Here is a 26,355-nt window from a genome sequence, read left to right as displayed (position 1 = left end):
CGCAGGTAATAGTAAATGGAACCTGCTCTGAAGTGAAAACGGTGTTAAGTGGAGTTCCACAAGGATTGGTATTGGGATTGGCTATGTTGTTCACTATCTTTGTGAGCGACATTGCAGAAGGGATAGAAGGTAAAGTTTATCTATTTGCAGATGATACTAAGATCTGCAATAGAGTGAACACGCCTGAAAGAGCAAAGAGAATGAAAAGTGATTTATGAAAGCTTGAAGAGTGGTTGAAGATTTGGCAACCTGGGATTCAATGCCAAGAAGTACAGTCACGCATCTGGAATGCGGTAATCCAAAAGAGCTGTATGCGATGGGGGGCGGGGTGAAAGACTGATGTGCACGGACCAAGAGAGGAATATTGGGGTGATGGTGGCTGGCAATCTGAAGGCAGCGAAGTAATGACAAGGTGATAGCTAAAGCCAGAAGTATGCTAGGCTGGATAGAGAGAGGAATAATCAGTAAGAAAAAGGTGATAATGTACATGTTACAGATTCTTGGTGAGGTCTCACCTGAAGTACTCTGTTCAGTTCTGGAGACCATATCTCAAAAAGGATAAAAACAGGATGGAAGTGATCCAGAGAAGGGTGACCAAAATAGTGTGGGGCAGTATCGGAAGAGTTATGAAGAGAGGCTGAAGAATCTAAATACCCTGGAAGAGAGGAGATGCAAGGGAAGGTATGGTACAGAACTTCAGATATCTGAAAGGTTTTAATGATGCACGAACGTCAAACCTTTTCCATTGGAAAGAAATCAGTAAAACTAGGGGTCACGAAATGAAACTCAAAGCCAACACCAGAAAATATTTCTTCACAGAGAGGGTGATGGATGCCTGGAATACCCTTTTGGTGAAGATAAAAACAGTCTAATTCAAAATAGCATGGGATAAACACTGTGGATCCCTAAAGGCTAGAGGATGGAAATGAAGAAAAGGGTGCATGGGGATAACTTGCTAGTGCGCCAGTTACTACCCATAACCAATAAGCTTTGATGCTTTTGATATAATTGCAACAATGCTCTCTGCTTCAATGGCAGGGAAGAAAATTTATTTATTTTATTTATTTAAGAACTTTTAATATACCGATGTTCATGAGGCACATCATACCGGTTTACAAAGAACGAGGAGAGGGGAAGAGGTGCAGATAAAAGAAAAAGGGGAAGAGGGGGCGGGAAAATAGGAGAGAGGAAGAAAAGATAGGGCAGAAGGCGAGAAGAGAGAGGCAACCATGGTAACTCAGGTAACTTTCAAAAAATTATATACAAAGGTAAATTGAAAAACTTATAATAATAACTTTACATCACATCAGTTTAAAGACATTTTAGTGCAGGCAGAAAGGGGGCAGTGGAGGGGGAGAATACTTGGGGATAGAGGCAGAAGGACTAAGTTTGATTGGCTTCAGAGTAGGCCTGTCTAAAGAGCCATGTCTTGATTCCTTTTTTGAAGGCGTGCAGGGATGGTTCAAGGCGTAGGTGGGTGGGGAGTGAATTCCAGAGGTTAGGTCCCGCAATGGTGAAGGCTCTTTCTCTGGTTGTGGTAAGGCGAGCAGTTTTGAGGGGTGGCGTATGAAGGGTGCCTGCAAGTACTGATCTCACAGGGCGCTTAGAGGCATGGAAGTGAGGCATAGACTTAAGCCAAGCGGCGTTGTTTTTGTGAAGCGCATTGTGGAGGATGGTGAGGGTTTTATATTGGCAGCGGAAAAGGATGGGTAGCCAATGCAGATCCTTTAGTATAGGGGTGATATGTTCTCTTTTACGAGTATTGGTGATTCGTGCCATAGCATTCTGAAGGGTTTGTAGGGGTTTGATGGTAGAGAATGGGAGGCCTATGAGCAGTGAGTTACAGTAGTCTAATTTCGAAAGGATGGTTGTCTGCAAGACTAGGCGGAAGTCTTGGGCATGGAGAGGCGGAAGTCTTGGGCATGGAAGCTCAGCTCAGACAACAACCGAGGGCCCAGACTTTTACGGTTCAGGGACCTGAGAAGCATGGGAGTAACTGCACGGGGTTAATCTGCACGGAGCAGCGATTTACTACCTTTAACCAATAAGCTTTGATGCTTTTGAATTACAACATTGCTCTCTACTTTGGCGGTGGGGTGGGGGATGAGTAGAAGAGGAATTGGATTCAGAGGACAACCAATACAGGCCCTGACTTTTACGGTCTCGGGTACTGATATGCAGACATAAGGGAAAAAGCACAGGACTGCTTCTAAGGCCAAGTCCATAAGCAAAACATGTCAGCATTGTCTGAATTTTCAAGAAGGCTCATTACCCAGTAAAAATGTTGCTAGAAGTAAATTTTTTATAGAATAACCTGCATGGAGCAGCAATTGCTACCCTTAAGAGAAACATGGGGATACCCTGCACAGCAAGGCAGATACTACCATAAAAAACTTGCTGGGCAGACTGGATGGACCACTTGCTCCTTTTCTTCCATCAGTACTAAGTTTCTATGAGTATTGTGTGCAGTTCTGGTCACCGCATCTCAAAAAAGATATAGCAGAATTAGAAAAGGTACAGAGAAGGGTGACCAAAATGATAAAGGGGATGGAACGATTCCCTTATGAGGGAAAGGCTAAAGAGGATAAGGGTGTTCATCTTGGACAGCCGAGGGGAGATATGATAGATGCCTATAAAATGAGTGGGGGGCTATCCAGTCTTTTGCACAGAGTGCCACATGTATTACTTTCTACCAGTTGATGAGAGGTTGTATGTGTGCATTTGGTGCAGAGAGCTGCTAGCCCTCAGAATGAGCCTGAACTCTGGAGGCTAGAGTGGCAGACCTGGATTTGCTAAGAGACAGGTATATAGAGGAGAACGTCATGAACATAGCAGAGAAGTCCCACCTCCACTGTGGCAGCCCCTGTGTTGCCTTGGAGGGGAAAGGTCACCTGGAAGGACAGCATCGCCTTGCTTTGCAAGAAGCAATCTGTAGCTGAGATCTGCCCTCAAGGTGATGCAGTATCTTCTCGCACCAAGGATGTGTCTCCAGGGGTACGTGCCCGGGAGGGAAGGGTGAGGATGGCTGTTGTATTTGGTGATTTGATCATTAGGAATGTAGACAGCTGGGTGACTGGTGGATGTGATGATCACATGGCAACTTGCCTGCCTAGTGCAAAGTTGGCAGACCTCACACATCTCCTAAATAGGATTATAGATAATGCTGGGGAGGAGCTGGTTATCTTGGTACATGTGGATACAAGTGACATAGGAGGGAGGTTCTGGAAGCCAAAGTTAGGATTTTAGATAGAAAGCTGAAATCTAGAAACTCTAGGGTAGCAGTCTCAGAAATATTCCCTGTTCAACACACAGGACCCCAGAGGCAGGCAGAGTTCCCTACAATGATGCAGGGAAGAGGACTTTAGGTTTGTTAGGAACTGGGTAACGTTTTGGGGAAGGGGTGGCTTTTCCAAAAGCATGGTTTCCACCTTAACCAGGGTGTCACCGGGCTGCCTGCATTTGCCTTTATAAAGAAGATAGAACAATTTTTAAACTAGATGATTGGGGGGGTGGGGGGGGGAGGTGCAGGAAGCACAGTTGCTCAGCAGAACATGGTTCGGCAATGCTTTCATTTCACTGATCGTTGGTATTTTATTGGTTTTGTATTTTGATATATCCTTCAGTCAAATCTTGCATTGCCCCATATGCTTCAGGATTGTTATCCGTTCCCATAACACTAATTTTAGATCTGCTTATAATGCAAACCTCCTTAATCAATATTTATCTAAACTAACATACAATCCATCTTGTATTCAAAACATAATACACAAAAATTCTGACTCTGAGAAAAGAAGTGTCTGTCAGTATGATGCGTTCCATGTGTTCATCAGTTGTCTCAGAAGCAACAGTTTTCATCCAGTGTAGTCTCAATATCCAATATATCAGTGCTATGTCTGCTTTTAATTCCAGTCAGAGGAGTAAGTTGGTTATAATAATGGCAATATTATATCTAGTTAAAGAAGGCCCCCCATTCAATATGAAGAAATCTAGTCAACCTCAGAGATTTGGCTTTAGTGAAAAGCATTTATTTTTTCACTCAGCCCCCAATTAAGCTGTTGAATTTATTGCTGAATGATTTGGTCAAGGCATTTAGCATAACTGGATTTATAAAAGGTTTGGACAAGTTCCTGGAGGAAAAGTCCATAAAGAATTATTAGGTTAGAAGATTGGAAAAAGCCACCACTTTATTCGTAGAGCCGAGCCAAAAGGAATGGATCTGCTGGGCACTCTGGGAGACTGGATGCTGAGCTTGATGGACTCTTGGTCTGACACAGCATGTCACTTCTTATAACTTTAACTTGCAGTACATGTTAGGCAGAAATCTAGAGCAGGTCAGCAGAGGACTACACAACCCATCCAGCCTATCCATCCGCATCTCCTGCTCAGCTTTTATAGCCCCTTCTGACCATCGGAGATCCTCTGTATTTGTCCCATGCTCTCCCTCGAATTCTGATGCTGTCCTTGTCTCCAACAAATCCAAATATTAAAGTCTGTTTCATGTCGCTCTCTATGTAAATAAACCAGGGTTTACCTATACCTCATATCTTGCACAAAAACCAATTGAAGATAATACAATTATATAAAAATGAGTGGGGAAAATAGCTGGTTCGAACATACATACACTTGGTGATATTTCAAAAATGTAGTATATAAAAAGTAATCATTACTAAACTGTTAAATCACTCAAACTCAACCTTTTATTTAAAAATAATGTGACTGATATTCCTACTAAGTTGCAAACAAATGTCCACTAGACCAGAGCATCCCAAACCTGTCCTGGGGACCCCACAGCCAGTCTGGGTTTGAGGATATCCACAATAAATATGCATGAGATAAATTTGCCTATCATGGAGACTCAGTATATGCAAATTTCTCATGCATATTCATTGTGGATAACCTGAAAACCCGACTGGCTGTGGGGTCCCCAGGATAGGTTTGGGAAGCCCTGTGCGAGACAGTTACTTTTTACCAAATGTATAAAAGCCAGAAAACCATTGTTCTTGAAGCTGCAAAAATAGTTCAAATAAATGAACCACAACAGAGCTCTTGTTTCGCCAGTAAAAAAATTGGCTTCTTCAGGGGGAGAGTCCATCAACAAATTACAGAAATACTTTCTTTCAATGCGATTTCTTCAAACCAACATCTTCACATGAAGTCCCAAGGTGTGTTTCAAAATGGTAATATAACCATCTGGCATGGCAACAAATACACAAATTAAGCTCCTGCAATACGTAACCTGTGCCAACGTGGTTCTCTGCCAGAATGTGGAGATACTAAAGTCCATCTGGCTAACAATTTATATATCTGTCCTCCCAGAAATGTATGCAAACTCTTTTTTTTTTTTTTTTTTTTTAAACTGTTAAATTCTGGCCTTAACTGCCGCTCTCTGACAAGTTCCATAGCGTAATCACATACTGAGTAGAAGAAAATATTTTTTTCTTAAATTTGTTTTAAATTTGCTGTGACATTTTACTGAGTGTCCCCCTGGTCCTGGGACCATCTGAGAGTGTAAATAAAACATTCACTGTTAACCTGTTCCATGATTTCAGGCTGGCTGTTATGTTAGTGCACCTGGAAGTTGTTTGACATTTTGGCAGACACGCATCTGTCATGCAGCAGTGATTGTTTTGAACAAAGTGTCGTGTATTTTTTTTTTTCATTTTGCATGATGGAATTTTCCTGGCACAGAGCAGAATATAAAATGCTGTAAAGCTGCCAGCTATGTGCGGGCCATAAAATAAATGCTGCTTCTCTAAAGCTCTAAGTGTTACATTCTTCTTTCCTTTTTTTTTTTTTTAAAACAACTTCAATTTTTCCTAAGCTCTGTAGTTGCTTGAAAACATCAAGGGATAAACCCCATAAATAGCTACCATTCTTAGAGCTTCAATATAAGGTTTTTCAAATATCCTCCTGTGAATATTCAAACTAGTTTATTTCTTCCCCCCCATGCCCACACCACCTGCCCAACCAGAGGACTCCTAATACACCCAACCCCCTATTTGTCCTGAACCAAGCAGTCTCAGCCACTACCCCCTCCCCCTGAAGCTCTGGTATATTTGGTCTTCCAGGCTGTCCCTCTGAATGCCTCCAGTCCTGTGTCCCTGCAGTACTTTCACTAAAAACAACTTTTCCTTGCAATCAGTGCTGCCAAAAAGGGGAAAAAGCCTTTGTGAATCGTGAGTGTGTGTTTTTGAACTACATTGGCTGATTATGGTCATTGAGTGAAGTTGAAATAGATTTGCACCTGTCATTTAACCCAAGATTTATGAAGTGTTGTCTACCCAGCCCTGTTTGTTTTCGCTGTTTGCCCAGTGGAGGCTGGAAACGTTGCAGGTGGATCAACCCCCCTTCGTTTTCATGGAGATGGAAAGCACAGTAGTTGGTGTACATCTCGTCCAGGTGTACTGGAATTCTGTATCTGAGATGTTCGTTAGACTTATTTTTGCAGTGGCCCAGGGACCTAGCATGACAATTGAGATATTTTGTTGATTTTCTTGTCCACGGTAGATTTTCACATGTATTATGGGAATTCTTTTCTTTTGATAGTGAAACCAGCAGAGACTGTCACGACAAGCTAGGACCTGTCTAGGGTATAGCGGTGTTTCTAAATTAGAATTGTTCGAAAGGGGAGCAGGTGTTTTTGTCCTTTTGATTTTAGGAACAGGATTCTGTATTGACTTTGTTTGTTTTAGGAGAAACGTAGCCATATAAATATGACACACACACCAGAATGTTCAGTTACCCATACATGAAAAACCCCTTTTGTATAATGTGTTTTTTCTTTTTTTCCCCCTTAATTTCCTCTACCATCATTAGCAGTTTAATGTTCTGTCCTGAAATCTGTTTAGCTGATAAAAGCAGGCAGTTTTGGGCCTTTTAAGGTCAGTTATTAGAAACTGAGTTCATTAAGAAGCAAATTCTCAATGTAATATTTTCAAAAGTGATTCCTGTTTTGTGGAAATGGCAAAACTGATTTTAGGGGAAGGATTTTTTTTAGGAATGAACCTTTCACTTTTGACCTCAAATGCATATGGTTTTGGAAATTTTGTAGTCATTCTCTATTTTTTGGTTTTTTTTTTCTCCACCCAGGTACAATGGCTCTCTCCCGAATGGTGACAGAGGGCGCAGGAAAAGCAGGTTTGCATTATACAAGCGACCCAAGGCAAATGGAGTCAAACCCAGCACCGTGCATGTGATATCAACACCCCAGGCATCCAAGGTATTTTCTGACAGGGAATGAGAAGTTTTTAAAGTTGCTCTTTAAAACTAGGTGGCAGACTTTCCTCCTTTAACCTCTTTTCCTTCCTATAATTTTATTGTCTTTGGTACACACTCAAAAAAACACAATGTGGTTTAAATGAGCTGCGTTGCTCGCGTGTTCTAATATCATCTGATCTTGGATTCCTATGCTGCCCCTTAGCCCCAAAGCGTTTACAAAATACAGAGATACAATTTCATAAATTGAGAATAAGCCATTCCACTGAATCTTTTGTGCCTTTCAGGGAGCAAAAATGTGCAATTTTTTGTAAGACAAAATTCTGCATAGGTCAGAACTTCCTCATGGGTACAGTTTGGGAAAAGGTTTAGGCAGAGGGTATGAAACTGTGCTCATGCATTTGTAGACTTGTTTGTAAACTCGACACTGTAAGGTTAAGTTCCTGCACATGGATAAGCGGGTTCGTTGAGTTTTCTTCTTTATTTCTCTTCCTCTCGCCCCGAGCGGCAAGGCACAGGCACTCACACTGGCTCAAAGCCACTCCTTGTCTGGTAAAAGCTGGCATTGAAATGGCTGTCGCGTTCCCTGCCTTTCTCCCTCCTGAGCCTGAACAACCCCCCCGTCTGTGATATGCCGAGGCCTGACCGGCCCCGGGGACTGAATCCCATGCTGCGCTGGACTGCACTGCAGTCTGAGCCATGGGACCAACCCCTGTTCCTTTGTGTTGAAATTTGACCCTATGTATAAACTTTTTATAATAATGCTATACACATTTAAATGTATTGGTACTTATTTGTCAACGCTTCATAAAATCCCATTACAGCCAATTCGGCCATCAGCCCCTATGGTTCATATGGTATGAGAGGCAGTCAGTCGGATAAGTGGGTGTGGTGCTACGGGGTGGAGCTCCTTATCTGGATAAATCTAGGGCAGCTATTTGGATAAGATAGCAAGCTTGTATAAGTTTGCCTGGCTAATTTGGCTAGCCAGATATTGGCTGAAAATTGGCCTTATTTCTTCCAGAAATAAATTACTATGTGGCATTTTTTTTGTGTTAATTCTTTTGGTGGTCTTGTTCCGTCAGTGGAAAAGATAGTAACCAGCATCCTTATATTCATTTCCCGAGGATGAAACCTATGTTAAATGTCCTGCAAATCTCTTCCCTGTTTTCTGTGTGCAAAGTCCGATGTGCATATTCAAGAAAAGCCCCTTATATTTGGGCCTCTGTAGTTGAAACAATTTGGGGCAGCCACATCTCATGCTGGTCCAGCTTTAGCTGCAGCCTGCCGACCCAGGCTCGGGTGGGCTGCTGCGTCCTCTCCTGCTGGTTTCAGTTTAACTGTGGTCACTTCCACCAGGGCTGGGCAAGGCACTGCTGCATCTTGCTGGGCTCGGGCATGCAGCTGCATTCTTCCACACTCCTCCCTTTTTAATCTACAGCCTCTTCTGCCAGAGCCAGGTGGGTCGCTCCTGCTGGACCTGGATAGGCCTCTGCATCCTTCCTTCCAGCTCTGATTGACCTGGGATGAGCAGGATGCTGCTCCCCCTTAATCGGGCTCGGAAGGGATGCTGGTTCTGAAGGAACTGAGGTCTCTGCCACCAGTAACTGGTAGGACACTGCCGTCTCTCTTGCTGGACTCAGGAAGGTAGCTGCAACCTTCCAGGCTGGCTCCAACTGAGCTACTTCCTGGAGGAACATCCCAGCAGCCAGAGTGGAAGAGTAACTTAATTGTTGGAGCAATGGACTGATGGAGCTGGGGATTGACTGGGGAGGAATGGAGGGGAAGAGCTGCAGAAAGGTCTGTGGCAGGTTTGGAGAGGGGACAGCGCTTTGGCTGTGATTCAAATACGATGAGTTGTGAACATGCAAAATAACCCAAAAATCCTCAACTTGTAATTGGGCCAGAATGTATTTCCTTCGTTATAACTACAATCGTAGAAACGTGCTCAGCTGAATTTGGTGTGCTTTGCAGGAAGCGGAGTAAAGATGGGTAGAGCAGAGCTTAGAATGGAGGCTGTTTGTTCATTTTATATACAAGGCTCTTTAGCTTATATTTGGGAATTTACCAGTGTTTGTTACAACAAAAATAGAAGAAAATCTGTACAAAATATATTTGTCAGCATAAATATTGGGGTTTATTTTGGTAGACAGAAGTATGATGAGCTGCTCAGTCTCCTAGGCCAGCGAGGGAGGAGGGATGTAGGGAGAAACAAGGATCCGAAACAGTACCAGCAGGGATACAAATGGGTGGAGGCAAAGCAAAAATCTGCTTGTTGAGCTACAAAATTAGGGTGAAAATCCAGTTCAGCCAGAATAAGATTAATCTGAGATTTTATAGTGCCAAGTGAGGTAGTCTAGTATTTCGCCCATACATCAGGGAAAAACCTTTTCTTTTTTTTTGCCTTCAGATTTCATAGATCTGTACCTGGAGACACCTTATAATTTTCTGCTCACTACTTGGTAGTTCAAAGATTGAACTTTGTTTTTTTAAACAAAAAAAAACAACCCAACCCCCCTCCCACCTCTGTTTTCAAGAGAGGACAGCAGGGTGAGTTTAATTACTTTAATTACTGTTAGGACATTGGTATTTTCTTATTGCTAGTCTTTTGAAGTAGTTCCAGTTCTGTTGTTCAATGCCATCAATTTCTCCAGTTTTCTATGGCCCTTGCTTATTACTACTCCAAACTACAATCAAAGTTATGGCTTTCTCAGAGATGGAAGGCAGAACACATGCATGTGAATCTCTTCATGCAAGTATATGGTTCATTGTGGTATTTGATCATACAAAGGGAAAAACAAAACTACCACCAAGTTTATAAACTGTCATAAAAAAAAAAATCTAAATGAAATTTTACCAAAAATATTTTTCAAAAAAATGGGTGAAAAAGCTGGTTCATATTCAAGACCTTATACTGCTATAATAGCACTTGGAAACAATATTTAATCATTACTCCCAAAAAAAACACCCAAGTGATCAAAAAAATATCCAAAGAAATGCAGATGTGAAGTGTCTCCTTGTCAAAATACCATATGAAAAATACCTTAATAACCCTCAGAGACAAATGTCCATATATGATATCAGTCTAGAAGGAAATTTTTTTTAAGACTGTGTGATGTATGGACACTTATTTTTGTCTGAAGGTTAAGGTATTTTTCATACAGTATGGATCTAGTGATATCAGTCAATTCAGTCTAAAATACCCCAACAAATTTTAAGGGAATAAATTTTAATGTTTGTCAAGGACCTGCTGTAGGACTACAATAAATTTAGAGTCAGGGTTAATTACTTATTTGTTGATGTAAATCCCTAATTGACTCTCATTGTGAAAAATGTCCCTACTAACCTACTTTGGGTGATAATTTATATATGAAACTGTGACTGGGATGGTGGAAGATGAGGGTGGCTGAGAAAATCACACGGATTACTTCAACAGGAAACAAGACTCAAGCCTTCCCACAGCAAAAGTATTTACTTTTGCAGATTCTTAACACATGCTTTAATCCTCTATTTTCTTGATTTCATTGTTGTAAATTTGGATTATGTATGTATTTTATTGTATCTATATTTGAGTTTGTTTTTTTGCTTATGCATATTTTGTGATCCACGTTGAATGATTGTATCTGAGTTTGTGGAATATAAGAATAAATAAACATTTTCTTCAGCACACTTTATAGGCACAGAATAAATTGTAATACTCTTATTTTTTTCACAAGTTTTAAATACACCCTTTTCCCCCGGCAAATTAATACTCTCAAATCCTGCTCACCTACCAGCAGCTGCCACTTCTGCTATCCATGCTTCATATGTACATCACTTAGGAAATTTTTATTGTAAAAAATTGGAAGGCGATTAATACATTTTTATAAATAAATAAAATAAGAACATAAGACATGCCATACTGGGACAGACCAAGGGTCCATCAAGCTCAGCATCCTGTTTCCAACATTGGCTAATCCAAGTACCTGGCAAGTACCCAGACATTAAATAGATCCCAAGCTACTATTCCTTATTGATTAATAGCAGTTTATCGAATACTCCTCTAGGAACTTATCAAAACATTTTTTTACACTAACTGCTGTAACCACATCCTCTGGCAGTGAATTCCAGAGCTTAATTATGCGTTCTGTGAAAGAATTTTCTCAAATTTGTTTTAAAATAGCTACTTGCTATCTTAGTCCTTTTATTGTCTGAGAGAGTAGATAACTGATTTACATTTTACCTATTCTGAACAGCCCTAACCTCTTTAGCCTTTCCATTATAGGGCTGCCTTTCCATGCCCTTTATCATTTTGGTTGCCCTTCTCTGTACTTTCTCCAGTGTAACTATCTTTTTTGAGATGTGGCGACCAGAATTGTACCCAGTATTCAAGGTGCGGTCTCACCATGGAGTGACAGAGGCATTGTGACATCCATCATTTTTCCATTCTCTTCCTAAAAATTCATAACATTTTGTTTGCTTTTTTGACCACCACAGCACACTGAGCCAACAGTTTCAATGTATTATCCACTACGATGCTTAGCTCTTTTTCCTGGGTGGTAACTCCTAATATTGAATCTAACCATGTAACTATAGCAAGGGTTACTTTTTCCTATATGCATCATCTTGCACTTGTCCACATTAAATTTCATTTGCCATCTGGATGCCCAATCTTGTAGCCTCACAAGGTACTCTTGCAGTTTATCACAATTTGTTTAAGATTTAACTATTCTGCATAATTTTGTGTCATAGGCAAATTTGTTACCTCACTCATCGTATTCCTTTCCAGATCATTTATAAATATATTAAAAAGCACTGATCCAAATACAGATCCCTGAGGCACTCCACTATTTATCTTTTTCCACTGAGAAAACAGATCATTAAATCCTACTGTTTCCTGAATTTTAACCAGTTTGAAATCCACAAAAGGACATTGCCTCCTATCCATGAATTTTTAGTTTTCCTAGAAGCCTCTCATGAGGAACTTTGAATGCCTTCTGAAAATCAAAGTACATCAAATCTACTGGTTCACCTTTGTCCACATGTTATTCACCCCTTCAAAAAAATGTAGCAGATTTGTGAGGTAAGACTTCCGTAAATCCATGCTGGCTATGTCCCATCAAACCATGTCTATCTACATGTTCTGTAATTTTATTCTTCATAAGTTTCCACAATTTTTCCCAGCTCTAAGTCAGGCTCACCAGTCTATAGTTTCCCAGATCACCTCTGGAGCCCTTTTAAATATCTGGGTTACATTGGCCACCTTCCAATCTTCAGGTTCAACGGATGTTTCCTAGCATGTAGCAGATGGACTCGGGACCAATGGGTATAGTGTGCTCCTGATAGCAGTTGGAGATGGATCAGATTTCAATCTGACGTCAGCCCCAGTACATATACCCCTGCGAGATGCCATGCTCTTCTGTATTTTCTGTCTCCATAGCAGTTCGGGACTCTATACATGCTTGCACAGCATTAGAGTATTCTAACTAAAGAAATCCAAAACGAAGAAGAAAACTTACCTCTACAGACGAGCCCCGCTCTCCTGGGGTGATACCCACAGGTCCCTCCCCCAGTCGAGATTCCTGAGGTGATTTCCGCAATCTCTCAGAGGTAGGCCTTTGTCCGGCAGCCGGTTCCCGCGTGGACTTAGCCCCAGACATCGGGTGTGGCTGAGAGGCAGCGGGTGCAAATTAGAGTGCGGCGGTGAAGGTATTTTCCCTCTACCCTCCCCTCCCCCCCCCCCCCCCCCCCCCCCCCCGAACGAGATCGGGAAACGCCGAGACAAGGTAAGGTAGAAAACTCCTTAAGTCTCCAGTCTCCGAAGCTTGAATAGCTGCACAAGTAGCCAGTCGATGATCCCCCAGACAATCCTTAGTCATCTTTTTCCCTCACTTGGACGTAGAAGATTGAGGTCCTCCAACAGTTCTAACGAAGAACTCTGGCACTCACTGGTTAAAGCATCTTATGCTCTAACCCAAATTACTTTTTGTATTATGCATCTTTTAATTACCTTCTGCCTTTTCTTCTCTTCCAGCTTTTAAGCTTCCCAAGTTTTTACTCCATGTTAAATGTAACTTTACCTTATGCACTTCTCTTGTTAGTTACTTTTATTTATTGCTTCAGTTATACCCTTGTTTTATGTAAACCGATCCGATATGGTTAATACTATGAAGGTCGGTATAAAAAAGTGTTAAATAAAATAAGTACTACCGGGTTGATTAGTCCTTTCAGGGCTAGACCCCGGTTCAATACGAGGGCCCTCCTGCCATATTGCCCGCGTGGTCACCTTCACCATTTCCATTTGTTCGCTGCCCTGTCTGCAGATTCATTCTGTGCGCACAGAGGTGAGCCAGGTGCACAAAATCACCTGTGCGTGCACAAGGACACCAGGCGCACAGCTGCGCACCCAACTGTGCCGGGCGCATAAGTAAAAACCCCATGCGCAGAGCGGCGCATCCATCTCTCTGCGTGTGCATCTGGACCTACATGCTCAACTTTGGCGCACTCAGAGCGCATATCTCAGCCTCCTGGCATACACTTGAATGCACAAACAGGAGTTCCCTTCGCACACAAACCATGGCACCACCGGACAAGAAACTTAAGGACCACATTAGAGCAGCACAGCACGAAGAGGCCATGGCCTTGTGTATACAGTGTGAGAAGGCCCTGGGTGATCCAGCCCAAGGCCCTCCCCAGCCAATACGGGGATCCGGTTCCACCAACAGTACACCGGACCTTGCTACTACTAGCGGGAGCCTCCTTCAAATGGGGCTTTCCAGGGACGTAGTGCCTCTCAATTTAAACCCAGCATCTTTCTCCTGGGTAGAATTCTTCAATGGCCTACATAACTTCGTCCACGTGCAACTGGTGCCTACAATGACGCAGCCACATCCTCCCCCAGAGGACCCTGACATCCCGGGACCCTCTAAACCCAGAGAAGTACCTCGCCCGCCCAAAAGCCCCAGCTTTGGGGACACGAACACCTCTGAGGATAGACTTCCTGGAGGAAGGAGAAATCCCTCCAGGAACGGAACCTTACCAAACCATGAAGCAGTTCTTCGCCAGAGACGAGATTTCAGACCTCGTGGCGGACAGCTTGAAAGAGCTCGCTATCCCGGGCACAAGTGCTACAGGGGAACTGAAGATGAACCCCCTCCTCGAGGGACTCAGTCAGGCCTTCCGCCATTTCCCTTTGCTGCAAGCTGTCCAACAGCTGATTGACCTGGAATGGGACTCTCTGGAGGCCACGTTCAAAGGGGGGGGGGGCGGACCTTGGTAGCCATGTACTCCCTGGACCCCGCGGCAAAAGATCTCCTGGCATTCCCCAAAGTGGATGCCATGGCCTGCGTGGTCACTAAGCGCACCACCATCCCAGTCGAGGGAGGAGCGGCACTCAAGGATGCCCAGGACAGACATCTGGAATCCATCCTCAGTCATTCGATGTATCAGCTATGTCGCTACAGACCGTGGCCTGCTGCGCCATGGTGACGCGCCTGTTTATCAAAGATCAATTATGCCACCACACCCGTTGAAGCACTAGAACCAGGGGTATCATTCCTCACGGATGCGACCTCCAACCTGGTGCGCACTGCAGCCAGAGGCATCTAGTCCGTGGTGGTGGCCAGAAGGCACCTCTGGCTCCGAAGCTGGTCAGCTGACATGACTTCCAAGATGAAACTCACGAGAATGCCCTTTAAGGGTACCCTCCTGTTCGGAAGCGAACTGGAAAAGTTAGCGGACAAATGGGGCAAATCCCCCAGTACCGTGGCTACCGGAGGACAAGAACAAGAGAAGCCAGCGCCCCCCCTGAATATCTAAGGGCAGGGGATCACAGTGCTTCAAACCATACAAAAATACATATCAAGCATCTCGCCCTGCAGGCAGGGGCCAGTTCTTTTGGAACAAACACAACAGAAGGGGAGCCGGATCTGGCCCAGGCCCTAGCCGCACCCCACAATGAAAATCAGCCGGCCCATCCACAGGAAGAAGCCATAGGGGGCAGGCTTGCCCTATTCTACCGAAGATGGGTCGAGAACTTCGGACAAGTGGGTCCTAACCATCATTCGAGAGGGATATTATCTGGACTTCCACAACATTCCTCCGGACAAATTTGTGAAATCTCCCTTTCACGATCTCTCCAAAAGGAGGGCAGTGGAAACCACGCTGACCAAATTGATCGCCTTAAAGGCCATAACACCGGTGCCCATGCAACAACAAAATACTGGGCACTATTCCATCTATTTTATCGTCCCCAAGAAAGAGGGTACGTTCTGACCCATCCTGGATCTCAGGTTGGTCAACCATCACCTGAAGGTCCCTCGCTTCCACATGGAAACCCTACGCTCGGTCATAAGAGCGATACAGCCGGGAGAATTCCTCATATCCCTGGATCTGTCAGAAGCCTATCTGCACATCCCAGTCCACCACAAGCATCAGCATTTTCTACACTTCGTGATCCTGGACCACCACTACCAGTTCCGGGCACTACTCTTTGGGCTAGCCACAGCCCCCTGAACATTCACCAAAATCATGGTTGTAGTGCTTGGTGACACTGAGGAAAAAGGAATCCTCGTACACCCATATCGGGACAATTGACTGATCAGAGCAAAATTCCCAGAGGAAAGCCATCAGGCAGCCAACAGAGTCAAAACTCTACTGGAGAACCTCAGGTGGGTGGTCAACACAAACAAGAGCTGTCTGCAGCCCTCCCAATCTCTGGAATACCTGGGAGTCAGGTTCGACACCAGACGAGACAAGGTTGTTCTGACTCCTACAAGGAGAACAAAGCTGATGAACCAGTTACGAAACCTGTTAATCAGTCTTTGCCCCAAGGTGTGGGACTACCTCCAAGTCAACGGCCTCATGTCATCCACACTGGTAGTGGTCCCATGGGCAAGTGCGCACATGCTATCACGATGGAATCGGATGTCCAAGAACTACTCCGTTTGACTACAGCTCCCGGAGGAAGTTCGAACCCAGCTACATTGGTGGCTACAAGACCACCTGAGCAAGGGAGTAAGACTTTCCCCCGCCAACCTGGATCCTGCTCACCACGGATGCGAGTCTACGAGGGTGGGGAGCCCACTGCCAAGAACTGACCGCCCAGGGGCAATGGGACAAGGAAGAGTCGAGATGGAACATCAACCAACTGGAAGCATGGGCAGTCAGGCTAGCCTGCCTACAGTTCAGTCACAGACTCCTGGGCGAATCGGTCAGTCATGTTGGACAACGCCACAACAGTGGCCTACATCAACCGACATGGAGGAACCAGAAGCCAACAGGTGTCTCTGGAAATAGAACCCCTAATGGAGTGGGTGGAATCAAACCTACAGGAAATCTCAGCCGCCCACATCGTGGGAAAGACACATCACTGCGGACTACCTCAGCAGAGAAAGTCTAGACCCAGGAGAATGGAGGCTTTCGGCCACAGCCTTCCAGTTGATAGTAAACCTCTGGGGAACACCAGCCATGGACCTCCTGGCAACCAGGTCCAATGCTCAAGTTCCCAACTTCTTCAATCGCAGACGGGACTCACAATCCCAAGGGATCGATGACCTCATCCAGGTCTGGCCACAGGAAGTCCTACTATACGCTTCTTCCCCCCCCCCCCCATGGCCGCTACTGGGCGGGATCCTCCGCAGGATAGAACACCACAGGGGACCAGTATTTCTAGTGGCCCCAGACTGGCCAAGAAGGTAGTGGTACGCAGACATGCGAAGACTACTGACAGGGTGCCCTCTCCCTCTACCTCCACACAGGGATCTGGTCCAACAAGGCCTGATCCTCCACGAAGACCCAACTCTATTCTCTCTTACGGTCTAGCCATTGAGAGGACACACCTGAAGAAGAGCAGATACTCGGGGGGCGGTGATTGACACTCTATTCCAAGCACACAAGTTTTCCACATCTCTAATCTACATACGAATATGGAGAATATTCAAAGCCTGGTGTGAAGACCGCAACATCCTCCCACAGACAGTCAAAATCCCCATGATCCTGGAATTCCTGCAGAACGGCCTACAGAAGGGGTTGTCTCTCAACTCCATCAAAGTACAGGTGGCCGCGTTGGCCTGCTACAGAGCCAAGGTGGAGGGCACAGCCTAGCCTCTCACCCGGACATCGCCTGCTTCCTGAAAGGGGTCAAGCAGATCCGACCACCCCTAAAGTGGCCAGTACCCTCATGGAATCTCAATCTAGTCTTAGATTTCCTAGCAGGTCCTTCAGACCCACCCGCGGCTTGTCACTCAGACTACTAACTTTGAAGACTGCATTTCTAGTGGCAGTCTGTTCGGCCCGTCTCATCTCCGAGCTTCAAGCACTGTCCTGTCGAGAACCGTTCCTCAGGTTCAAACCGGGATCCATACAGCTACGTACAGTCCCCTCCTTCCTACCAAAAATGGTTTCTCACTTCCATCTAAACCAAACCATCTCGCTACCATCGCCAGATGAGCATAACGACTCTGAGGAATCTCACCGCCTTTGCCATCTTAACATTGGCAGACTTCTAATCAGATACCTGGAAAAGTCAGAATCCATACGAAAGACAGACTACCTCTTCGTCCTTCACAGCGGGAAGAAACAAGGGGAAGCAGTCTCACGGGCAACCCTAACCTGCTGGATGAAAGAAGTTATCAAGGTGGCCTACATAGAGGTAGGCAATCCTCCACCTCTACAAGTCAAGGCCCATTCCACTAGAGCCCAGGCAGTGTCTTGGGCGGAAACCAAGATCCTGTCACCTGCCGAGATCTGTCTGGCGGCGACATGGTCCTCCATTCATACCTTCTCTAGGCTGTTCCGCCTGGATGTTCAGGCTCGGGAGGACACAGCATTCGCAAGGGCAGTACTAAGTGGGCCACAGGCAGCCTCCCGCCTGATTCGGGAGTAGCTTTTGTCCATCCCATTGGTCCTGAGTCCATCTGTTACACACACTAGGAAATGGAGAAATTATTTACCTGATATTTTCGTTTTCCTTAGTGTAGACAGATGGACTCGGTATCCCGCCCACGGCTGCCGACAATCACGGAAACCTCTGGGGACAATCCCCGAGAGCAAGACAAACACGGGTAAGCCAAGCTTCCCTCTAATTAGGACACCCATACCTACTGGGTGTCGGCGTTTCTCGGTTGAGTGCACTGGCAGTCTCCAGCTATAACCACATCAACCAGTTCAAGTTAATCAGTTACGCAAGTTAATCAAGTTAACAAAGTTAATCGAGTTATTCAGTCACACACATATCCACAATTGCTTTTTGAAGAGAATACTGAAGAGCATGGTGTCTCGCAGGGGTATATCTACTAGGGCTGATGTCAAATTGAAATCTGATTCGTCTCCAACTGCTATCAGGAGCACACTATACCCATTGGTCCTGAGTCCATCTGTCTACACTAAGGAAAACAAAATTATCAGGTAAGTAATTTCTCCAATTTTAATGATAGGTTACAAATTAATTGTAATATGACTGAAACTTAATTTTTGAGTTTTCAGAACCCTGGGTATATACCATCCAGTCCAGGTGATTTACTACTCTTCAGTTTGTCAGTTTGGCCTACTACATCTTTCAGGTTGACAGTAATGATTCAGTTCATCTGAATAGTCTCCAGAACAGGTATCTCTCCAACATTCACTTCAGTAAACACTGAAGCAAAGAATTTTAGTTTTTCTACGATGGCCTTATCTTCCCTAGAGGGCGAATTTTAAAAGCTCTATGCTTGTGAAATCTGGGAAATACACGCGGATCTTCAGAGGCCCGTAGTGACATGCGTATCTCCCGCTACGTGAAGAAACTTTGTAAGATGAAAAAGGGGCATACTGAGGGCAGGGAATGGGTGGGGCCTGGGTGGGCCGGGACAGCACCATTAAGGTACAGTCCTGCACAAGCGCATGCTGGGATCTGAGGGATACATAACCTGCTGCAGGTAAGTTTTAAAACAAAACATCTAGGGTAGACAGCGGGGTTTTAGGGCTTGGGGCAGGTAAGATAAAAGGGAGGCAGGTTAGGTAGGGGGTTTAGGAAGTTTCCTCTGTCCGCTCCTTTACTGGAGTGGACTGGAAGGGAACTGGGAAAAGGCCTATTCCATCGCTGTGCGCACCTACTAAATTCCCCCCCACTTACGCATGCGAGATGGCACTGGTGCGCACGGGTAGCGGATTTTATAACATGCGTGCATTGACGTGCATATAAAATCGGCACGTCCATGTGCGCGCACCGGGAACCGTGCGCACATGGACGCCCGCGTATAGGTCTTAAAATCTACCTTTTAAGTGCCCTTTTAACCCCTCTATCATCTAACCGTCCAACTGACTTCCTTGCAGGCTTTCTGCTTTGGATATATTTAAAAAGTTTTTATTATGAGTTTTGCCTCTTCAATCAGCTTCTTTTCAATTTCTCTCTTAGCCTGTCTTATCAATGTCTTACATTTAACTTGCCAATGCTTATGCTTTATCTTATTTTCTTCTGCTGGATCCTTCTTCCAATTTTTGAATGAAGATCTTTTTTGCTAAAATAGCTTCTTTCACCTCCCCTTTTAACCATGCCGGGAATCATTTGCCTGCCTTCCTTCCACTTTTTTGTAATGCATGGAATAAATCTAGAGTGCTCTTCTAGGTTGGTATTTTTTACGTGTCCACGCCTGTTGCACATTTAACCTTTTACAGCTGCACCTTTCATTTATTTAACTTTTTCTCATTTTATCAAAGTTTCCCTTTTGAAAATTTAGTGCTAGAGCCTTGGATTTACTTACTGTCCTCCTTCCAGTCATTAATTCAGATTTGATCATGTTATAATCATTATTGCCAAGCGGCCACACCACATTACCTCTCACCAAATCCTGTGCTCCACTGAGAATTAGATCTAAAATTGCTCCCTCTCTTGTAGTTCCTGAACCAATTGCTCCATAAAACTGTCATTTTATTCCATCCAGGAACTTTATTTCTCTAGCATGTCCTGATGTTACATTTACCCAGTCACTATTGGGGTAATTGAAATCTCCCATTATTACTGCACTACCAGTTTGATTAGCTTCCCTTTATATCTCTTAGCATTTCACTGTCAGTCTCGTCATTTTGGCCAGGTGGATGGTAGTATACTCTTATCACTATACTCCTTTTTCCCCCTCACACAAGGGATTTCTTTCCATAAAGATTCAGTTGTACATTTAGTTTCTTGCAGGATCTTTATCCTGTTGGATTATATGCCATCCTGGACATAAAGCACCACCCTGCCACTAACTTGCTCCTCTCTATCATTGCGATCTAATTTGTACCCTGGTATAGCACTCTCCCATTGGTTATCCTCCTCCCATAATGTCTCTGAGATGCCAATTAAGTCTGTCATTCACTGCTGTACACTCTAATTCTCCCATCTTACTTCCTAGACTTCTGGCATTAGCATACAAACATTTCAAAGTGTGTTTTTTGTTTGTATTTACATTCTGCTTTTCAATTGTCAGGGCTAAATTGGAATCTTTTAGCCCAGGTGAGTTTTTTTAATTATAGGCACTTGGACTACTTTTCTTATTATTGGAACCTCACTGTCGGGATGCCCTAACTCTAATACTTCATTAGAATCCTTCGAAGATACCTCTCTCCGAACCATGCGCTGCTGAGCGACTGTCAGCTTTCCCCTTTGTTCTAAAGGGGAAAGCTGACAGTTAGTTTAAAGGTTAGTGCTAGCAGCCTGGCTCCACCCTGGTTAAAATGGAGCCCATCCCCTCAGAAAAGACTCCCCCTTCCCCAAAAGCTTCCCCAGTTTCTTACAAAATTGAAACAGTCTTCCTTGCACCATCATCTCATCTACGCATTGAGACTCTGGGGACCTGCACATGGAATAGGGAGCATTTAAGAGAATGGTACCCTGGAGTTTCTGGATTTCAGCTTTCTACCCAAGAGCCTAAATTTTGCTTCTAGAACCTCCCTCCCACATTTTCCTATATTGTTGGTGCCCACATATACCATGGCAGTCTGCTCCTCACCAGCACTGTCTAAAATCCTATTTAGGTGACACTTGAGGTCTGCCACCTTCGCATCGGGTAGGCATTTTATTAAGTGATCATCATGCCCACCAGCCACCCAGCTATCTACATTCCTAATAATCTATTCACGAACTATGATGGCTGACTTGATCCTTCCCTCCTAGGCAGTAGCCCTGGGAGCGCATCCTCAGAGGACAGCGCATCACCTGGAGAGCAGGTCCTTGCTACAGGATTATTTCCTGTTGCACTAGGTTGGTACTTTCTGACCAGGAGATCTTCCTCCTCTAAGGCAGCACCAGGGCTGCCAGACTGGAGTTGGGACTTGGCTACTATGTCCCTAAAGGTCTCATTGATACACCTCTGTCAGCCTCAGCTCCTCCAGGTCTGCTACTCTAGCCTTCAGAGATCGGATTCGTTCTGAGACAGGAGGTGTACGCATACAACTTCTCACTGGCAGGTAAAAAAATCGTAATGTGACACTCAATGCAGAAGACTGGAAGGCTCCCCCCTCTTGCTGCTGGACTGCTGCCTTCATCTTAATTTTATTTAGGTTGTTGTGGGAGTTGGAATGCGTATAATTAGAATCCTTTAAATGTATTAGTGTATTCACTGTTTATCTGGTAGTGACCTAAAAGGGGATGATTAAACTCTTGATAAGGCCTGGGGCAATATTGAGTTCAAGTTAAAAGGCTGATTTTTTTTTTTTTTTTTTTTGTAATTGAAAGTGTCCTGCCTATAAATCAAAAGATGAGCCAGAGGAGGGAGGGAAATACAAACACACAAACTCTTGGCTTTTGCCTGCCTTTGACTAGCTATTTAATGCAAGCACACACACACTAAAGAATATACCCCAATAGTTAATTCTCCCCAAAACTCGCTGGTATTATCCCAAGTATTAAAAGGATAAATAAATAAATTGTCATAATTAGTAGCTTGTGCTGTGTCATTCTAAATGTAGGTATTAGAGTTTATAATTCCAAAGGTTTTCCTGGTTTTAAAAGCACCTGTCTACAGAATTAAAATATAATTCAGTGGAAGACTTGCATTAATACATATTATTCTCAGAGCCACAAACCCCATTAGAAAATGAATTCCTACTGATATTGGCATCTGCCCACTTGGTAATTTTAGATCTTTGACACTTCATGGAAACTGACCTCAAAAAGGTTGCTGGCACTGAAATGAATTAATCTTGAACAATCATTTTATGGGCAAAGAAGTACATTCTCAGAGCTTCTGTACATGGACAACTAATTAATGTTCGGTACTTTATTATTATTAATAGTATTACAAAATGGCAGCTTCCCTGCTGCTGAATAATGGGCTTCTAGCTTGAGCAACTCCTGCTTCTACTGTTATTTATGTAGTGTTACAAGAGGTATGCAGCATACACATAAGAGACAGGCCTTGTATTGCGCAGTTTACAGTCTCATCAGGAGAGACATGGAGAGAAGAGGAACTTTATTTAAGAATGGTTAAAATCAAGAAAGCCACGATCATGGCTTAAGTTGTAAAATCAATATAGTAAAAGTAGCTTTTTTAGGTGGGATTTCAATATGGTAAGAGAGGAAGCATGATGCACGAACTCAGGAAGGCTGCTCTAAGCATTTGGTTCAGCAGTGGGGAGAGAGCAGAGTCCGGAGCTTGCTATGGAAGAGGACACTCGCGACAGCAACTTGCCCAATGAATAAAATTTGGGAGGAAGGATGTAGGGGGAGAAGATAGAAGTAAGGAAGACCTGAAGAGTGAATGCACTTGTAGGTGAGTGCAAGAAACTTAAATCTACTCTATATGGAGAAGCAGAAGGGGGATTATATGCAGGGCTGAGAAAAAAAAAAAAAAAGGCCTGAGCCCCTTTCAAGGAGCAGCAGCTAGCCACCAGACAGCAGAAGGAAGGAAGTGGGTGAGAGGCTGGGAGGGGGAAGGTTGCAAGAGAAGTAAGACGGCAACAAAAAAAATTTTCAAAAGCAGAAAAAAGAACTTTGGCTGGCACACAAGTTTCCTAAGCATTTTTCTACCCCTGGTTGCAACGACATGGGAGTAAGAAAATTTGCACAGCTGAATTTGGAGCAGACTGCAGTGGAGAGATGGTTCAGTGGGAGCCCTGTGAAGAGCAGGTTGCAGTAGTGTAAGTGGGAAGTGATGAGAGAGTGGTTCAAATACTTAGCATGTTCAGAAAGGAAGGGTTGGATTTCAGTAATGTTGTAGAGAAACCTAGAACTTCTGGTGCCAGGAGCCTTCAGTCACAGCTGCTTGGAATTATTTTTTTTTTTTCCCCCATTTTGTCTTGTCCCCCCTGGCATCTCTCCACTCTCCAGCCCCTGTCCCTCCAATTTCCGTCCTTTCCAGCCTGTCCATCACAGCGATGAACCCTCGGCTCGGATACCTGGACCGTGGCTCTCATCAAAGCCCAGTGCGAATGGCCCACTGACTAACCAGTGCACACTGGCTAGGATTCCCCCTTTCCCTCCCAGGGGCTACGAAAGCTTCCTCTTCAGTGTGCCCAGCCCTGGCTGGTCCGAGGAGACGGCAGATCATGATTTGAGCTTGGGTCTGAATTACGACAGCTGGGTCACTGCACCAGCCCCATCTTTGTCTCATATTTGATTAGTATGATAAGCTAATTGCGATGTGCTTTGATTTTTTTTTTTAAGTCAGTAAGGATGGTTCTTGCTTGTATGTAATTATGAGCCAAGGCTGTGCTGTTTAAACCTTCTTTTCATCGTGACTGTGTTTACTTAAACTTGTAGCATAATTCAGTCAAACACAGTAAATATATGCATTTATGCATCATACAAATACTATAGAAATGCAGTTCAAGAAAATGTGACCCAAATGTTTGCTGCGTTGTAGGTTCTTTTCTCTCGTGTGTTCTTTTCTCTCATTAAGAGATAGAAAAACTTTAGGCTGAGAGTATGTCAGTAACTCCTTGTATCTTCAGTGGCAATTCTTCTTCCTGCTGGGTCTTGTCAATGAGAGTGCTGTCCTTTGTGCCCTCGACAAACCGGCCGATACAGTAAATTCATGGGAGAGCCCCGGCGCGCGCACAGGAGAGTGATCTGTGCGCGCGATTCAGTAAATAAATGTATTTAAATTAGGCCCAGCGGTAAAAAGAGGCGCTAGGGACACTAGCACGTCCCTAGCGCCTCTTTTCGGACGGGAGCGGCGGCTGTCAGCGGGTTTGACAGCCGCTCAATTTTGCCGGCATCAGTTCTCGTGCCTGCTGACAGCCACGGGTTCGGAAACCAGACTCTGGCAAAATTGGGCATCCGGTTTTCGAGCCGTGGGCCTATTTCAAATGTGTTTTTTTTTTTTAAACTTTTTTTTTAACTTTCGGGACCTCCGACTTATCGCCATGAAATTAAGTCTGAGGTTGCACGGAAAAGCAGTTCTTTCCCGGTGCCGGCAGAAATTAGCTCTGGGTAGGCGCTAATTTCTGAAAGCAAAATGTGCGGCTTGGCTGCACATTTTGCTTTCTGAATCGCACAGGAATACCTAATAGGGCCATCAACATGCATTTGCATGTTGCGGGCGCTATTAGGTTCGGGGGGGATTGGACGCGCGTTTTGTTCAGTAAGGGGTAAAGCTAGAGTGTCCAAAACGCACGTCCAATCGCGGGTTAACAGTGCTGTATTGGCCTGAAAGAGCTGAACCCAAAACAGCCCTAAAAATGCTGGGAAACCCTTTTGCAATGTACACACAACTTTAAAATGTATGTAGAAAGTGGGTCAGAGAAGACTATCGTTCTGGACATAAAGAGGGCGATTTTCAAAAAAGAGCCGACATGCAAAAACCCTAGTTTGTGAACATAAATGGAGTTAAAACTCTCTGGGGGGTGGGGAGTATGCATGGGACATGGATTTTGCACACACGTGTCACCAGACTAGCAAGAGGCGTTCAGAGGGCAGGCCAGACATGTATGTGCAAAATCTATGTCCCATGCATACTTCCCACCCCCCCCCCCCCCCCCCCCCCGATTTTAACTCCATTTATGTTCACAAACTAGGGTTTATGCATGTCGGCGGCTCTTTGAAAATCGCCCTCTTTATGTCCAGAACGATCGTCTTCTCTGGGCAGGGAAAACGTTTACACGGAGGTATGCGTGGGCTAAGGTCCACCTGCTCTGTAGATGCCCCCGATTGGGAAATACCCTTTTGCAATGTTTAAATTAGGGGGTCACGTTGGCAAGGAGGTGCTAGGGTTGCTTGCGCGCGCCCCTGGCGTCTCCTTGCTAACCAGAATCCGGTCAGCGTCAGCAGTCCGCCGGTTAGGAAAATTGACGCTGAGTTTATCAGCAGCTGTTTTCCTAAACACCGCACAGCCGGGGTTCAGGAAACGGACGCTTGTCAGTTGAGCATCCGTTTCCTGCACCCGACTGCTGGTATGTTTTTTTATTTTTATTTTTTTTGTTTTTCTTTAAAATTTGTTTAGTTTTTTTCCTCCTACTTAATATTGCAACGATATTAAGTAAGAGGCAGTACAGAAAAGCAGTTTTTTCTGCTTTTCTGTATTGGTTTTAAGAATGCTCAGCTATTAACGCCTGCTCCAGGCAGGTGTTTTCTGATTGCTAAATGTGCATCCAGATGCACATTTCTTTTTTTTTTTTTTGCATCATGAGTGAATGCCTAATAGCCTCTTTCACATGCATTTGTATGTGATGAGTGTTATTAGATTCACTCCGCATTGGACGTGTGTTGTAGAGGCGCTAATCCCCTTATTGCATAAGGGGTTTGGTTAGCGCCTATACAACACTGTATAACTGCGGGTATAACTGTATAACTGCGGGTTATACAGTGCGCTCAGCTGAGCGCACTGTATTGCATCGGCCCCTATGTATTTAGTGAATCTCTAAACTGAGAGCATGCGAGAGTTTAATGCAAAGGGTTAGGTTTCAGTTTCTCTCACTGGGATGAGTATAGTCTGAGTAGCATTTCCCAAACATTATAGGGGAAGTGCACACAGATGACTTAGTCTTTGTCTGTCTGTTTATCCTGCCTAGCTTTCTCTGTATTCAGATGTCTTCTCACCTGTCTACTTATCATAATTGTCATGATAGTTTTAATCTTCCTGCTGCTTTTTTACAAGTATTTCTTTTTCAGCATAATAATTGGAAAAAATCCCTTAAAAATTAAAAAAAAGACAAAATACATTTGAAACAAGTTGACTGCTTGTAGATGTGAGTAAAAAGAAG

General features: G+C 44.2%; 1 protein-coding gene across 3 annotated transcripts in view; it reads left to right on the top strand.

The window, feature by feature from the left end:
• Positions 1 to 26,355, top strand: part of PELI2 (pellino E3 ubiquitin protein ligase family member 2) — a 387,703-nt gene that overhangs the window by 118,343 nt on the left and 243,005 nt on the right. For all 3 annotated transcript variants that reach the window (XR_003856259.1, XM_029598251.1, XM_029598250.1), the window contains exon 2: positions 7,090 to 7,219. Coding sequence is in view for 2 of the 3 variants with exons in the window: in XM_029598251.1 (XP_029454111.1) it covers positions 7,090 to 7,219 (130 nt within the window). In the remaining variant the exon portion in view is untranslated. The remainder of the gene's footprint in view (positions 1 to 7,089; positions 7,220 to 26,355) is intronic.

Source organism: Rhinatrema bivittatum, chromosome 4, assembly GCF_901001135.1.
Source record: "Rhinatrema bivittatum chromosome 4, aRhiBiv1.1, whole genome shotgun sequence".
NCBI lineage: Eukaryota > Metazoa > Chordata > Amphibia > Gymnophiona > Rhinatrematidae > Rhinatrema > Rhinatrema bivittatum.
Note: the sequence above shows the minus strand (reverse complement) of the source record. Positions and strands in the feature narration are given on the sequence as shown.